The sequence below is a fragment of the Stegodyphus dumicola genome, chromosome 1 (genome assembly GCF_044657685.1).
Source record: "Stegodyphus dumicola isolate Sdum_Otavi_A_Nest chromosome 1, ASM4465768v1".
In the NCBI taxonomy this organism is placed as follows: Eukaryota; Metazoa; Arthropoda; class Arachnida; order Araneae; family Eresidae; genus Stegodyphus; species Stegodyphus dumicola.
In genome coordinates, this window is record NC_140768.1 from 35,291,445 (window position 1) to 35,309,198 (window position 17,754).

Consider the following 17,754-nt stretch of genomic DNA (forward strand, 5'->3'; position numbering starts at 1 on the left):
AAACGAGTAGCCTCAGAACGTTGAAATTTTGTATATAGGACTATTATAACATGTAGATGTGCACCTCGTATTTTGGTTGCAATGGGTTGCGCCAAACGTATATAAATATATTTATATATATATCCACTCTGTTACCCGGCTCAGTGATCTCAGTTTCTTCACTCTGATATGTTTGTAAATTGTACATTTTTTGCTTTAAAAATGATTGAATTATGTTGTTTTTATCTTCCGATTAAGGTTCTTATGCCTTTAGTAAATCATGCAATATTTTTAGAATTATCAACAATTTTAAAGTTGTTTAATTCCCGCTAAGCCTTTTTAATGGCGGCCATTGATTGTTTACATTTGAAACAGCAGACTAGTGGATTTGTTGCCAATCTAGAGAAACTTAGCTTTGCAACAATAAAGATAACGCCTTCATTTATTATTGCCAATAAATCATGCTTAATCCTTTCTGGAATTTTTTCGAGGAAATAAGTGTTTCAGATTTACTTCGTAATTTTTAATATAGATATTTTGAGTTTTATGTATTTTTGCCTTCTCGCGAAGTGAGAACTGAATTAATTAAATGAGAAATACTCAATCGTCTGTGAAAACTGTTTCTTTTTTGTTTTGTTTGCTTAATTTCTTTTATACATCGTAGCTTTATTATAGTATTTGAATAGAACATGTGGCAACGATTAGATAATTCTATTCTTTAAATGGTGTACATTTTGTGCATTCTGAGTTATAATATGAACGAAATATAATACTGTTAAGTGAACCTAGCGTCAGAGTGTCGCTGTGGTAAGCAGATAGAGTGAATTTTTAAGAATGCATTTATTCTATTGTGGTTTATGCACTGTCGGCGAAATAGATTTAATTCATTCCAATAAGTTTAAATGAAAATCAAGAAAAAATGAGTATAATTTAATATTTCGTACAAGGAAATCATGTGGTGTACACATCAGATTTTTTTACTTGTACTGTAATATACTATTACAGTTTTAGGTCATTAACATTATTTTCTAATTTTAAGACATAGTACAATGTGAAAATTTTAAATAAGTAACACACGAAGTGACAGCATCACGTGCAAAGCAAGTAAAATGAACGTTTATATCATAAAAAGAATGCGTCAAAACGTTTTCGTTTCTTTCTTTGTTTGCATTGTCTTGTCGTTATCTATTTTCAGATAAATTATGTAAAAATATTCGTTAATTCTAAAATTATTATAATAAGTTAAAGAAATATTAAAACTGCTAAACTTTTTGCCACCCCCTGTTGCAGGTCACACGACCCCCTTGAGGGTCGCAACCCACAGTTTAAGAAACCCTGAATTAATCCATGAATTCGGAATTTTCTTTCCAGTCATTTCTTTGATAATATAAGGAAGGATAGATCATTTAAGGCTGCGTTAAAACTTGCCCAAAATCTCTTTAAGGAGGTCTTATTATTTCTATAAAATATTCTAAAGACACTTTTATATTCTTGTACAAGGCCTTCCATGCTTCTTGAGTTGTGGATATTGCTTTAATTCTTGACTTTACTGATCAACCTTTTCAACCAACTTCTCTGATAATCGTCTGTTATTTAATCAAACTGATTACAGTCGATTAGATATACGATTTTTAGTTAAGACTTCTATGTATGCCTAAATACCAGTAAAAATCATCGATTACAGTATCATTGCTACTTCTTTATCAAAGACTGTGCAAAAATGATCCATCAGCTAGAAATTTTGCTAATTTCTCTCAAGTCGCGTAATCCTATCAAACACAAACTTGAATTTTGCTGACTGGCTGCAAATAACAATTAATAATTGGCAACTGAAAGCAAAATTCGCTTTCTCCTTTGTGATAAAAAGTATTTTCTCCCTCCTTTCTGTATGCCTTCGTGGTGTAACGGTAGCACACTCGGCGCGTATTTGAGAAGTTCCGGGTTCGAGTCCCGGTGAGGGCACTGCTCATTTTTCATGTACTCCTGCTTCAAAATAGTTTACAATGGCGCCCGAAATAAAAGGTGGTGGATAATGATTCTTCACCACCAGGATTTGGCCACTGGGGCCCCTAATCTCAAATCGCCCTTTAAAAGGAGGCGTATATAAGGTATTTTCTCGCTTCTTTCTGCATGCCTTCGTGATGTAGTGGTAGCACACTTGGCGTGTATTAGGGAAGACCGTGTTCGAGTCCCCGCGAGGCATTGCTCATTTTTCATGTACTCTTGCTTCAAAATAACCTAATGATTCTACAGTGTGTAACGAGAATATAAGCCTGTTTTCCTTAGAGAGTCTTCCATGAAGCTATTACATTTAAACAGACAGTAAGTGGCGAGCTTTATCATTACAAAAAACATATTTAACATACAATAATTATAAATAACATATTTTACTTAATTCTTCAAATATATATACTCAGACAAAGTTAGAACTATAATTAACGACTATTACGATGGATTTCTGTTACGTATATTCGTACAGTATTTAACCGATGTATTACTACTGATAGAGAAAGAAGTCACGTTTTCGACGATTTAAAATACGGGCGTTAAATTTGAGGGAAATAAGTCTTTCCGAAATATCAGAAAGAATCGAGAAAAATACATTGAATGTTTTATTTTTTTTAGCTGCACACATGCATTAGCATTTTTAAGAACTCGTGAATGCCATATTGAAAAACATTCATATTTCATATATTAAGTTCCGTTGCGAGACGTATGAATCATCTTGCTAAAATCAATTAACGGTTGTATAGATGTTGCTAAATATAAGAAAAATGAAAAAAAAAAAAAAAAAAACTTTTACTTTTATTAACAGAGTGCCACAGATAACAGAATTAAAATGCAATTGTAAACAGAACTTTTTGTTACAATTATTATGGATAAGAGGATTTGTTTTCAAAAATATGTACAAATTTATTAATCGAAAAGTATCATAACAACATCTATTGCACATATACAACAGATTTCTTTATGAGCAAAAAAGGAAAACAAACACGAACTTGGCATTAGTAGGAAAGATACTTATAACAAAAGAAACAAAAAGTGTGCATGGGAAGTTACGTAATCGTTGCTGCTAAATAAAACCTAGCTTCAAATTTAATAAAAAAGATAAATAAATAGTTTATTAGATTAGGTTTAATGGTTTTTGTACTCGAGCTATCTCACTTTCTCTAAACTGATAAGGAATGCCTGAAGCATGCTTGTTTCTTTTTTTTGGCTTGATGATATTTCTTTCCCAAGTGAAGTCTTGACCTGCTGCCCATTATGATTGATAGCATGGACATTTACCACGAAAGAAAAATAACTCTTCAAATAGATAACTAGTGGATGGAATATTTTGCGATGGTTGTTTTAGTTTGTCTTATCTTTGCAAAAGACACTTTTTATATATAAAAATTCGTTTTTTTTTTAGGTGAGACACCGGTTTGGCTGCTACGATGAAATCCAAGAAGTAGATTGCCGAAGAATTCGACACTGTAACTGGATTCGCTTCCTAAGATGCTCATCAACCCTCAGCAATGATGTCAATCTGTTAGGTACCCTAGTCAAAGGGGAACCCGTTTTTGAAACCATAAGAACCGTTCCGTCGAACACAGAACTTGTCGTTTATCTGGAACTTGGGGATGACCCAGACGATTCATCTCTAAGGTCACAAGTAACGTTGATGGCTTGTCGAAGTCTCACAGCCGCGCATTATAGGCATGCAATGGGTCTCATCTTGGAAGGTAAGTTGATAAAACTGCAATATGCAAAGTTTTTACAACTATATCTACAAGAAACAAGATTTCACTTCTAATCTTCACATTTTAATTATCATCTTATTGGACTATTTTAACTGAAAATGTCAGTTTTGTACTTCATATACTTTCTTGATTTTTCTTGTATAATAATAGCAGAATAGAATACCATTATTCAAAACAAATATATGGTCAAAAATACCTTAATGATACTTGCATGTCAACAACACTGCAGTCATGTTTTAACATTTTAAATATGCAAATTTTATCTATAAGCTATACTGTGTTAAAATTTGTAGTCGTATTGCCTTTAATTTACCGAATAACAATTATTAAGTTATTCTATTTGAATAGAACTAGTGTTTTATTTATTTTTTTGTTTTCATGTTAAGAGTGTTATAAAGAAGTTTATCAATTTAAGCAAGGCATGATGCATATTTATGAATGTCGTGTATGTAAATGACAGAAAACAATTTCTTTCCATTCTTTCCACCCCAATTATTAATGTTTTCCTAATATTGGATGCAAAAATATAAATCTACATTCTTTGAATTATTGATCTTTATCGTATTTTGATGCTCTTTTGATAGCCTTCTCCCCTTCTTCATCTTGCATTGCAATTGCATGATTGCATGCATGTACGTTGAATTTCTTTCTGGACCCAAAAGAGCCATTTAGTATAAGATACTCCGTAAAGTGTGTTCTTAAATTTGAATCTAATAGTCTCCCAAATCTCTCATGGGACCTCTTTCTCTGTACCACTGAAAAGGTATTACGGCTCCTAAGGATTTTATTTTCGTATTCTTGCTTGATTAAGCTCTGGCAGCAGAGGGACCTTTGCAACTGATTAGTGTAAGAATATTGAGCCCTTTATTATCCCTTTCGCATCTTTGACAAGATGTGTCCAAGACATGGGGAACATCTGGAGGATATTCCGAAGGATTCTACTTTCAATCAGATTTAACGTTAAATCTGAGCTTTGACCGACACTGGAATGCAGAATACTCTAGTGCCCCCTCGGTGCATCTCCCAAATGGAAAACAAGGCTTTTTTTAAAAATGGAAGGTTTTAGACTGTAGATACAGAGTACATTCCGCCTGCTGAAGGCCACGTTGCTTTTTTATTTTCTTGAGAGCACTTTATCTGCGGCGTTGTGTTGTTTACAACATCAGGATTTTCAGGCCGACAGTAGGTTTTTGAGCCAATGTGCACCCTTGTACCCTGTGTAGCCTTTTCGGCTAACTTAGTTAATTTTAGTTAATCCATAAATGATGGCTGGTTCTGTAAGCACAAGACTTGCCTTATGTTAAACGTTATCTGAGTCAAATAAAAACGTCCTTCACGCCCTTCCCATGTCTCTTTGGTAGTTTCCGAGAGATGAATCTCTTATGTCTTAGTAGAGTTCTCATAGTGTATGTTACCAAAGAGCTTGGGACTCTATTGGGTAATCCAAAAAGTAAACATAGAAAATTCATATGTTAGTGAATTAGCAATAGCAGACGAGTTAGCTAGGAAATGAATAAAATAGCATTTTCAAAGGAAGTATATTACGCAGTTATGCCCGTCAGATGTTACATCATTTATCAAAACACAGAAGTTCTAATTAATTGCAGATTAGGGTAACCACTGTTCCTTAGTATTGCCAGCTAAGACATATGAACAATAAAATCAAAATTTATACAAATAATTTATACAATTTATAAAAAAATACTGTTTGATTATTTCTGTAGAGAAGTCTGATGCTGTGTAGAAATGACTGCCAGTACATGACTTCACAAAGCTCTATAATCAAAATTGCTGGTTTCTAAGTCGAGTTATACAATTATCATTCATGTTGGAAAGGTTGACTTCTCGCTATATGTTTCTCCTGTAAGCAACTCTTCCTGAGTTCAACAATCCTGTTCATCATAAACAAAGCAAATTATAGTACTTGCCATTTTCCAGGTTAGCATTTTGCAACACGTTAGCAAAACGTTATTCTCAGAAAATGTATGGAAAAGCAGAGTTTATCGGTAAGGTTAGGTAAGTCGTACCCCCTAAGAAAAATAGGTATAAATCGTATGATCTATGAAACTATACAAAATTTTGTGTGGTAATAATGTCCTGTGTTATCGTTGCTGATATTTACAACAATTAAATTCTATACAGTCTACACTCTTGGTAAAAATTGATAAAATTTTAATCACGAATGTAATACGATATAGACAACCAGTATTCTAAATCCTACTACCTATAGCTTACGTCGTACTGCGTTCAAAATTAGAGAATTTTAATAAAACTTTCTTTCAATTAATTTATTTATGCAATTACTTACAACAATGATCACAAAGGTTTTTTTTTTTTTTTTTTTTCTTTTTCTTGTCAATTCCCAGTGCATAAGTTGTATGCCCATTCATTTCATATTAGGCATTGAATCATATTCTCTTAGCAATGTTCCTCACAAATATTACAGGGACCCGAATACGATGTAAAACAATATGGTTGACTAAGGTTAAATTCGTTAGGATTAAGATGCAAATTTGGCGTGATATCACGCCTAATATTTAACAGTACGACTTAAACGATGGTACGACTCGTGCAACTTTAGCCTATATTCAGGATTATGTGCTGTAGGATCAGCAATGTCTAGTGGATGTAAGTGTAATTCAAAATATTTCTGGAGTAAAATTGTTAAGAAGAAAGAAACACGCCTCCGCAATTTTATGCCTTTTTATGTTGGTTGCATTACTGCAAGCTGAAATGCACTTTTTAAAGCATTTAGTCACTTTGGGTTGTTGTTATTGTCGTGCCCATATTATATGAAAGAATGGTTGCCCAGGCCTACTCCAAAGAGAGGTTGCACTTCTACTTTCTATCCCCAATTTTGAGGGAAAGCACCTCGGGGAAAGATCGAGGATCTCCCACCCCTCTCCCCTTCCACCAAACTACACGAGAGGACTTTGGAGGTCACCGCATATTTAGAGGGCTCCCATACCGCACAGACACTATACATTTACAAACAGCTATCTCTTCTCCGGGATTCGCCCACCAGCGGCCGAGCGTTAAAGTCGCTGAACAGTGGTAGTTCGGTCCGAGGTTCGAATCCTGCGAACGGGCTGGCTGCATGGACGTTTTCGTGGTTTTCACCATGTGTAACGTGTATACGAGCCAGTTTCCCTTAGAAAGTCCTCCACGAAGGCTTCCCTTCCCTTAGGCAGATAGCCCTCGTGTGCTTTGCCATAATTAAATACACCTACACATACACCTTCTCCGGGATTCGAATCCGGGCCCTTCAATACCGCAGCACGCTACCCTTACTACTGGGTAATCAGTCATTTTCGGTCACTATATTTTATCAAAAGAGCTTGCGCCTTCTGATACAGTTTATTCCCATTGCTAAAATCATAGTGACTTTTGTCATTGTGACCGATTACATTATTTTTTTTTACCTGAATACGCTTTCGAATTCTTTTTTTTTCGCTTAATTTGATTAAGATATTTGATTTTCGTATTTATATTATTTGTTATTTTGATGAACATTATTTAGGTAGATTAAAAATCAGAAGTTTTAAATTTCAAACCCTTGAGGTAAAGCGTCTTGAATTAAGCATTGTGGCTAACTTTCCAGCATCGTTGCTTCTCTTGCGACACTTAAAGTGGCACCTCTAAGATGCTTCCCCTTGCAAAAATGTCAAATAGGATTTCATTTTGTGCCATTCATTCATACAGGTTCTTTGATTAAAGCGTTCGATTTCCATGCAAATCGAACAAGAAGGATCCCGCGGTGTTGGGATTAACATACAGGAAGAAGCATTATCTTACGTAATTATGCAGTCTATTACGTGACCCTCCTGAGAACATACCGCAATCAAAAATTGCAGTACTTTGGTAACAACAACCATATACGGAGTTTTTAGATCTTCGTCAGTAGCAAAACGTCAGGTGTCATTTACAAATAGTCCGGGAAAGCCGGACTCGTCTCAATTTTCGCATCATCTCGCTTGGCTTGTTATTTTACTCTATCATTACTGTGCTGCCCATCTCTGAGGTTTCTGAAGGGAATATTATATGTGTATGAACATATGATATTTAAAAGTAAAAAACAAGGAAAAGGTTTCTGAAAGGAAGACATTCTTGATTATGCGTCCAATGTCTTCAGGTCACTCAACTGCTGAGTTCCTAAGACCCACCTTAGCCTGAGGCTGAAGCTCTTTGGAAAGAACTTTTTATAGCAACCGCTTCTTTTACCAAGCAGAGAATACAGTGTTTCATAAAACCCACCTAGGTTGGCCTTTCCATATTGGGGTTGCTTCTTAAAAAAGATACCTGTCGCCATGGAAGATCTTGTCGCCAACTAAATTAGTGTGCGTGACTAACTGAAAAACTAAATAACTGAAAGCTGCACAGTAAAATATATTAGAATAAATGATTGCAACAAATGTTTCTCTCTAAAACTATGAGCACATAGATTATTAAAATGAGCATTATGATATTGTTTTCCACTTAAAACATTGGTTATGAACTTATATTATGATAAACTGGTTGTTCCGTAAACTGTAAATGAAACTAGGTACTATGAAAGAAACTTACAGTAGGAGTAATAGGATGGCTTGGTTTATTAAAATGCTATTTGCAATCTTCTTGTCATTCCTTAAATTAAAAATACCATTTAATAAAATTTCATGTATTGTATATTTATAGTTATATCATGTCACTCAGAACATTTTGCTGAATAAACAGTTATCGCTATACTTAAATTGCTTACTAAGAAGACGTGAGAAACGAAGCTAGTTAATATTTAATATTAAGAACGCCGAATGCAAGAAGCTTGCTTCTTTTGAGTTACACATGTCAACTTAGAAATTCCGGGCAAAAAATAAATATATTTATAAGGAATTAATGACAGAAAGAAACGTGAAGGAATAATGTTAATGGCAGGAAGAAGTGACTGGATGAACACGTGCCATGTATTTACAGTAAAAATACATAAAAAATCGAAGTTTCGATCAGTTGGTTTAGTTTTATGTAATAACGGCAAAGCACTCGAGGGCTATCTGCCTATGAGTAGGGATGCTTTCGTGGAGGAAAGGAGAAAGAGGAACTGGCTCGTATACACATTACACATGTGGCAAACCACGAAAAGGCTCATGCAGCCAACCCGGCATTCGAGCTCCAGACCGAATTACCAGTATTCAGCGGCTTTACCGCTTGCCCGTTGGTGAGCCCTTTAGATTAGTTGGTTTAAAAAATATCTATAGAAGGTTCCTAATTTGAAAAGTCCATCAAAGCCCGCAGTGAACTGTGTAAAACTGTGCAACAGATATGAATTGCATTATGATGAATATTGCATTATAATAATTATTACAATCGCATTATGATGATGTATATTCTGTACAGTTAGTGCAAAAACTAATGCGTATCATGGTCAGGGTATTTAGATTTTTATTCTAAGCTTCGATACAGATGATTACATCTCGTTCGAAGTAAATCGAATTTCGTTCGATTTACTTCGATACAGATGATATACCTCGAATGAAACACACAGTACCACAGAAACAACAATGACGACAATGATTAATTGTTAGAATGAATGAAATTTTCATGATCGTATAACTCAAGAATCGGGTAATCTGTACTATGTTCTCCTTTTAAAGTTTATCTGGAAAACACAAGAAAAAAATAACTGAATTTTCTGGTACATTGTACGAGAAGAATACACAAACCCAGTAAGAATTTTGCGAACTTAAACCTTTTAATATTAAATAAAAGAAGCATTTAAAAAAAAAAAATCAATGAAAGAAATTAACAACAAAGCGCCCAAAAGGCGATAAGCGACTTCAGCTAGCAAGCCCAACATCCGAAATGTCGATCTCGTCCTTTTCATGAATCTTGCAAGTCAAGAATAAAAATGCAACCTTTCTGTCAAAGCGGCAACTTGGTGCTGCCAAACCATGATGAAAAGCGGTCTTTACCGTGCTGTGGCTATGGCACAAGGGGGCTAATTATGAAATCCTCAAACCGTAAGAACGCGTTCGACATATTCCAAACTGTATGGGAGTGCAAAGAATCAAACGTTTTATTTTTTATGGTTTTCTTCTTCGAGCTTTCGGTGTTTGATGTGTACGTTCTTTCATAATGGTACCTCCCATCAAGAAAGCATTTTCAATGTCAATTTTTTTTTTTTTTTCCTTTTGTTTTGTGTTTTCAATCAGGGATTAGCTAGTTATCAATGTTTTCGTGCTTTAGGTCTCTCATTCTTAACAAGCATGTTACAGCCTTATTTAGCAAATTTATTTTCATAAATATTTTGCGTTTTTTTTTTTTTTATTTTTATTTTTAAAAATTATTGTTTATTTAATAACACCGCGTTGAAATATAGCAAAATAATTTTGTTATTATATATACATTTTCTGTATCTTTTAAAAAGTAAAATAAGTAAAAAAAACATGTAAATAATTTTCCTTTATATTGCGCTAGCATTTTAAACATTAGTAATAGAAGTAAAATAATTTTGAACTAGAAATTAGGCAAAATTATCATTCTTCACCCGGAAGATTATTCTGGCTTGCTTTTGTAAATGTCCATAGCAAATTGATGTCCGGTATACTTAAAAAGAAATTCAGAATTTTAAAAGATCCTGAAGAGCTTAATTTATTTTTTCTTGTGATTTAGAAAAACTGACTAGCTGATCAATAAATTTAAAAACTGGTCGAAGTATTTGTATTTTTTCGTGGTTTTTATTGGAATAGATCTTTTTATATTTTTCATATTAAGTGGGTAAATTTAATTTGTATTTACTGATATAGCCTTGCAATATACCGATATTTTTATTATCACACATTAAGCACAGTCTTGAGCTCATTAGATCTCCACGAAACCACTCTTCTCGTAGGAGGCCCACCAGCGGCCGAGCGGTAAAATCGTTAAACACTGGTAATCCTGCCCTGGGTTTGAGTCCAGGCCAGCGAGCTGGCTGCATGGGCATTTTCGTGGTCTTCCCTATGTGTAACGTATATACAAGCCAGTTTACCTTAGAAAGCCCTCCACGAAGGCACACCTGTCCTTAGTCAAATAGCGCTAGTGTTTTTGCCATAATACACTGAATTAAACCAAATTCTTCTCCTAGGCAAGTAGTTCTTTGACATAACGAACTCATCAACTTGCTTCTATCACCCTGATAATCTCTCAAAATTTTTCCTTTATTTGATTAAATAGATAAATGATAATTCTTAAAGTATTTTATATCAGTAAATAATTATTTTTCGCAACATTATAAAGAGTATCTCAGACACACACAACAGAATATGTATATATCGTAGCATACCAGTATTTATTTCAAATATTCACACCACTATTCATACACAAAAAACGAAAAATTCATTTTATTTAGATGAGCATAATTTTAAGTCTTAATTGCTATTAAATCAACTTTATCAATATGATTATTAAAACCTGAGATTTGTCTTACTGGTTTCTACCTTTAAAAGTTTACTTTGAATTAAAAAATGTAAAAATCTAGAGCTGAATTTAAAATTATTACATGCAACTGGTTTTTTATCCAATTATTCAAACATTTAAGTTGCCAGCAATAGCAACCAATTACCATTCGTCAAAAGCTTAATGCAACCTTTTCAGAATTTAGAGAATGCCAAAGTAACTATCATCTATTTTTATCTATCTGTATTCTAATAGAGGCATGCATTTTACTATAAAAATTAAAAAAATATTTAAAATATAAAAATAATTTTAATATAATAAAAATATTTAAAATATAAAAATAATTTTTTTAATCTAAAAGTTTTAATATTTAGAGAGTATATTATTTATTTAATTTAAGTTGAGAAATTATAAAAGTACCTCATATTGTAAAAGTTGCACATTACAAGTGGAACTTTCATTAAGAAATGAAAATATAGATCTTTTTTACATATAGTTTGAAACATTTGTATCGCAAAAATTATTTATTTTGTTTAAAACCATCAATTTTATTTAAATAATTTTCAAAAATTTATTTTATTAGATTTCTAATTCCAAATCAAAAGCTCAAATAGTTATAAGAATCGCGCCCTTTATTTCTTGAACTTCGCTGAGTTTATAATTTTCTCGACTCTAAACAAAGATAGAATTTTGTTTATTATTAAAATGTGTGTTAAAGTGTTCATGTTTTCTATATCTTAATAACATTGCTATTTCTGCTAAAAGCATAAATTAGAACTATATTTACTCTCGGGGCAAATTTCTTACCTGTTGCAATTCACTGATTATTGTCCTTCTGGGCACAATAGCCCTTCTGGGCAAACTGCCCCTTTGGGCTAGTAACCGTACAAAGTCCTCTAAGAAGGCATCCCTCTTAGACAGATAGCCTCAGTACACTTTTCTGCATACAAATAAACTAACCATGTTCTGACTGCTATATGTTGCCAGATTTATTTCAAAGCTTAAAATACAAAATACTTTGCAATATATTATTTTTATTTTATTTTATTACTTAAACTATTTTAATTAAGAACTATTTTAATTGTGCTTGTATCACACTGGAAGTATGCCGCTATAAATATGAAGAAAATTCGGCATTCTTAGCCATTGTTAAAATCCATGATCCTTTCTAGAAATATTATTATAATTATTTTATTTATATAGGTTTTTATATTCATTTCCATGTTTAATTTTTTTTACTTCCTTGTACGAAGTAAAAAGGAAGTATTGTAATCGCGAAACGTTTCACGCAGCATATTTGAACGAAAATATCCATTTTGACCGCTTTCGAATGCAATTTAACGATGAATTTGCGTGATATCTGTACGTAAGAACAGAATAAAAGACTCTTTTCCTCCAAAAAAATTGTAAAACTGCTTTAGAATGAATTCTGAAGAGAATTTTTTTGTGGCGTCTGTACGAGCGTGTGTACGTACGTACGAACGTACGTATCTCGCATAACTCAAAAACGGGTAGCCTCAGAACTTTGATATTTTGTATATAGGACTGCTATAAGATGTAAATGGTATCGTATTTTGGTTGCAATCGGCTGCACCAAAAGCATATATATATATATATATATATATATATATCCACTCTGTTACTCGGCTCAGTGATCTCAGTTTCTTTACTCTTATACGTTTGTAAATTGTACATTTTTTGCTTTAAAAATGATTGAATTATGTTGTTCTTATCTTCCGGTTGAGGTTTTTATGCATTTCCTAAATCTGAATGCAGTAGTTTTAGAATTATCAACAATTTTTAAGCTGTTTAAGTGTGCGAAGCCTAATATTTTTTTTGATGACGGCCATTGCTTGTTTACATTTGAAACAGCAGTGTAGTGGATTTGTTGCCAATCTAGAGAAACTTAGCTTCGCAACAACAAAGATAACGCCTTCATTTATTATTGCGAATTAAATCATGCTTAATCCTTTCTGGAATTTTTTCGAGGAAATAAGTGTTTAAGATTTACTTCGTCATTTTTAATATAGATATTTTGAGTTTTTATGTATTTTTGCCTTGTCGCGAAGTGAGAACTGAATTAATTGAATGAGAAATACTAAATCGTCTGTGAGAAACTGTGTCTTTTTTGTTCTGTTTGCTTAATTTCTTTTATACATCGTTCTAGCTTTATTTATAGTATTTGAATAGAACATGTGGTAACGATTAGATAATTCTTTAAATGATATAAATTGTGTGCATTCTGAGTTATAATATGAACGAAATATAATACTGTTAAGTGAACCTAGCGCCAGAATGTCGCTATGGTAAAGAAATAAAGTGAATTTTAAGAAATACATTTATTCTATTGTGGTTTATGCGTTGTCGGCGAAGTAAGTTTAATTCAATCCAATAAGTTTAAACGAAATGCAAGAAAAAATGCGTATCATTTAATATTCCGTAGAAAGAAGTCATGTGGTGTACACATCAGATTTTTTTAACTTTGTTGAAAAAGAACTCAAATTCGTAATAATGATTATTGTATTTATGCATATGCTACCTTTAAAACTATTATCTATAAAATAAGCGAGCCATTTACATATCTAAAATTTCTAATTGGTTGGACTGTTGGTATTTATTTGCTTGAATATATCTAGACAATGATTAATACTGACACATTGTTACAAATTAGTGGTGTTTAGAGCAAGACTTTAAACTACTCTGCATTATTTTTCTATGGTTTAATCAATTAATTAAAGCCTAGTTATCGTAAAAAACCATCAACTTGTAATTAATACTGTAGTAGAATGTTGATACATAATAGCATTTTTCTCTTTCTTGTTTCTGAAAAGCTTGTGAATAGTATTAAAAGGGCTGAGGGAGAAAAATGAAATAAAGTATATAATTTATCTTTGATTAAAATAGTTCTTTTTTATATTTGTAAAAGAACTTGAAAGCTCGTTAGACTCTTGCATGTCACGAAAGATATTCTTTATAAAATACTAAGCTAACCGAATTAAAATAAATTCAAATTATCTACAGGTCTGCAAAGCTTAATTACCATAAATTCATTTCCTTCTGACAAATAAAAAGAAAACGCGCAATCAAACTGTGAATGACGCTGAGTTTCAACGTGATTCGTATGTATTCTACTGCAGACAGCTATAGCCTGTAAATAATACAGCGATCTACTACACCATGTCTTCCAGTTTGTAATTTGGGAAACAGGTTGGCGAATTTAATAAGCTACCACACCTTTCTGCATTTCGATCACCTCAATAATGTTGCCACGAAAAAGAAAAGAAATTCTTCTGTGATATATTATGAAGGCTGATTATCATATCTGAAGTTCGCATAAGTTTCATTCCTATAATTTGACAATGACTGATTTCATAAGTTCATGGTCTTCAAAATTGTTAGAGGTATACATACTATGTCTATAAACTTCTAAGTTTGGTTTCTTTTTATTTATCCCAGCGAGCCAAAAGTTAACTGGTGACAATGGTTACAACAGCATTTCAAGTTATTTTCGTTAACACTGTTAAAAGAAGTTTAAATGGAATTTTTGTTTGACTCTTCTCAGCTTGCTAAAATGGATTCAGAGACTTAACGGGAAGCAATAAAGCTTTCTTTGCACAATGCAACTATTGTCAAACAGTTTATTGCAACGATACGTGTAACTGTTTTTAACGTCCTCGTTACAGGCAAGATTTGTCGCCTACCTATTATTTTTAGTCATCCTGTCCAAAAACTCAATTTAAAGAGCACATTTTGAAAGCATTCTAGGAATTCAGAAAAACATAATGAGGACTAAAATAGCATTTCTTGGGACTTCCGTAAACAAGAAGCCCGTATGTGGCAGAATGTGTGATGGACTTTTGTTTCCTTCAAATCTTGATATTTTAGGAATTAATTATTAACGTAAATGTTGCAGATATATTGCATAATATGTGAAGGACTGACATCTTTGTTTCCTTCAAATCTTGATCTTTTAGGAATTAATTATTCTTAACTTAAATTTTGTAGATATGTTGTTAAATGCTTATTTACTCACCCAGAATACTGCATTTTTCTACAAGAAAATTTCATAGTATTTGCATTAGATGAATCTTATTATTTGTTATCATTTAAGTAAAGTATCTCCTTAATATAACTTTTCACAACTATTCTTCAGAGCATATTTTTGTTGTTATGGAAAAATATTATGCTGTGTTTTTTATTTCCAGGAACGATCATTACAAAACATATTTAATAATTGAATGAATTGCTATTTTTATGAAATTAAATTTTCAATTATATTTGGTATTTTATCTCCTTATCCTTTTAAGTTGTAGCACCTCCCTCTACGCATAATATTATCTTTGCTGCTGAGAAGTTTAGTTTCTGTAGATTGGCAACAATAAAAACGTAAAAAAAAAAAAAGAAGTTCGCTTTGATATTGTAACCCTAACGCCTTCTTTTATTATTCGGAATTAAGTATTATCATTAAGTATTATCCATTTTGGAATTATCATTAAGTTATTAAATTATCCCATGTATTGACAGAGCATAATGTCCACAACAAAGCAAAGCCTTTAAAGTCCCTGAATGAATTCTGTTTCAAAATTTTGCTACATATGCTGAGTCAGCTGCAGGATGGTTGACGAGCCTAAGAACTGTGTAGGAATTTAAGTTAGGTAAAAAAAAAAAAAAAAAAAAAAAAAAAATATTTGCTTAGCGTAGATTTTGACTAAAACTTTGTTAATTTCGAGGGAGATCAGAAACACAAGCAAAAGTAAATCCAGATCGAATTTCAATAGAACCTTTCATTTGTGCGCATGTAACATGGATGGACGTACGGGTAATGTGCTGCATTGTGGCTTGTGTTATAAATAATACAAGAAGTACAGAGTGTCCCTGTATCAACCCAAATTAGCTAGTCTTTTTGTTCAATTTGAACATACTTTTATTTGGAATACTCAGAGATTCAGCGTAACTCTGTAGTATACACAGAGGATAGGAAAAGATAGTTTGGTTTTGTTTGTGTAATTACTACAAAGCCTCGAGGGCTATCTGCGTAACTAAGGGAGGGGTGCCTTCATGGAGTACTTTCTACGGGAACTGTCTGTCTACAAGAAGAACAGCTTCCGCCACACTGTCTGGCGGGGGCGGTCGCTATAGTAACAGGGCTAGTATATTTCAAATAGGGGCAAACCAAAAGTTGCTTTATTTATTTATTTTTTTCGACTGTTGGCTGAGTGGAAAAGAAGTTATCTTTCCTCTTCAAGACATCCCTACGGAAAATGGGCCAAGGCTCGTTTCTATGGCAACAGACAACTGCAAACTAACTGGGGAGAGCTTTTCTTACGATAAACAGACTGTACACGTTACACATGGGGAAAACCACGAAAACACCCATGAAGCCAGACCATTCCGCGGGATTCGAACCTCGGACCTTAACCACGATTAAAACAGTGTTCAGCGACTTTACCGCTTGGCCTCTGGTGGGCCTAGAAAAATATGACAGCTTGCGAAGATATTTCAATAGAAGCAAGGTTTAGTGTCGATATACTATGTATTTACAGATATGGCAACGTGGAAATGATCACACTTCGAGAAGAGTCATTGGGTGGATGTTAGTATCAGATAACTATGATTTCTATTAGTTTCACGTTGTGCTTTCTCTTAACTATTTTTACGTATACTAACTAGTCACCGTCACCATTAAGTAAGCTTTTACACGTTCTTAATTAATTGCATCGAAAACTTTTTAGCTCAACCTGCATAAGTTTCAAACATATTTACGTTAATGATAATAATATGTACTCGCATTAGAGTACATGGTGCATGATCGCTTAGGAAATATGAAGAATTCAAAACTAAGCGTTCTTTGCCTAGCATTTTATAAGATAAGGTGAGTAACTCTAAACATTAACGGGAAAAAAAATTTCTGCAAATGTAGCATCTGCTTTTTTCAGCTTCTAAAGCTGGATTCTCAACCCAGGGAGAAATTCTTCCCTCCAGTTTCACTGGGGGAAAGCGGTTAGCATTTTATTTACCTATTAAAGATTTAGTTTTATTTTATAGATATAAAAAAATACTACTTTTATTCAAGTTTTTTTATTTATTAGCATTTCCTGTACTTTCCTTGTTTAATTATAAAGCACAATAAAATATTATGTAAATTTAGATAAATTTATATTTAATGTATTAGATAAATTTGTATTTATTTATCACTATTTAATATTTTATTTATTTATTTATTTTTGAATTTTGATAAGGAGGGGATAATCATCCAGCAATGGTGAAAGCGTGAATCAAAAAAGGACGAAAACCACTGTTCTAGAGTATTCTGTAACTGTTGAGGGTTTTTCTAATCAAAGAAAATTTACTTTACTTTAGTTTATTTGTCGGTCTCTTTTTTTAAATTTAGTCATGAGTTTTTACAGCAACGAAAAGTCACAACAGAAAGGTCTGTCAACAGAAAGTCAATAGGCAAGAGTGGACAGTCGCAAGCTTTTTCATTTGTGCTTCGTGCAAAAAAAAAAAAAAAAAAAAAAAAAAAAAGATATTAAAGGGGGAGTGGTATATCAAACAAATATTAAAGCGATCCATTCCATTAGCTGTCAAGTAAATCTCGAAGAGTTATACGCTTCTTCGCAGT

At 32.9% G+C, this 17,754-nt stretch overlaps 1 protein-coding gene across 1 annotated transcript in view; it reads left to right on the forward strand.

Moving 5' to 3' along the window:
- Positions 1 to 17,754, forward strand: part of LOC118195941 (uncharacterized) — a 186,468-nt gene that overhangs the window by 48,880 nt on the left and 119,834 nt on the right. The window contains exon 2 of the mRNA XM_085813888.1: positions 3,392 to 3,704. Coding sequence (XP_085670014.1) covers positions 3,392 to 3,704 — 313 coding nt within the window. The remainder of the gene's footprint in view (positions 1 to 3,391; positions 3,705 to 17,754) is intronic.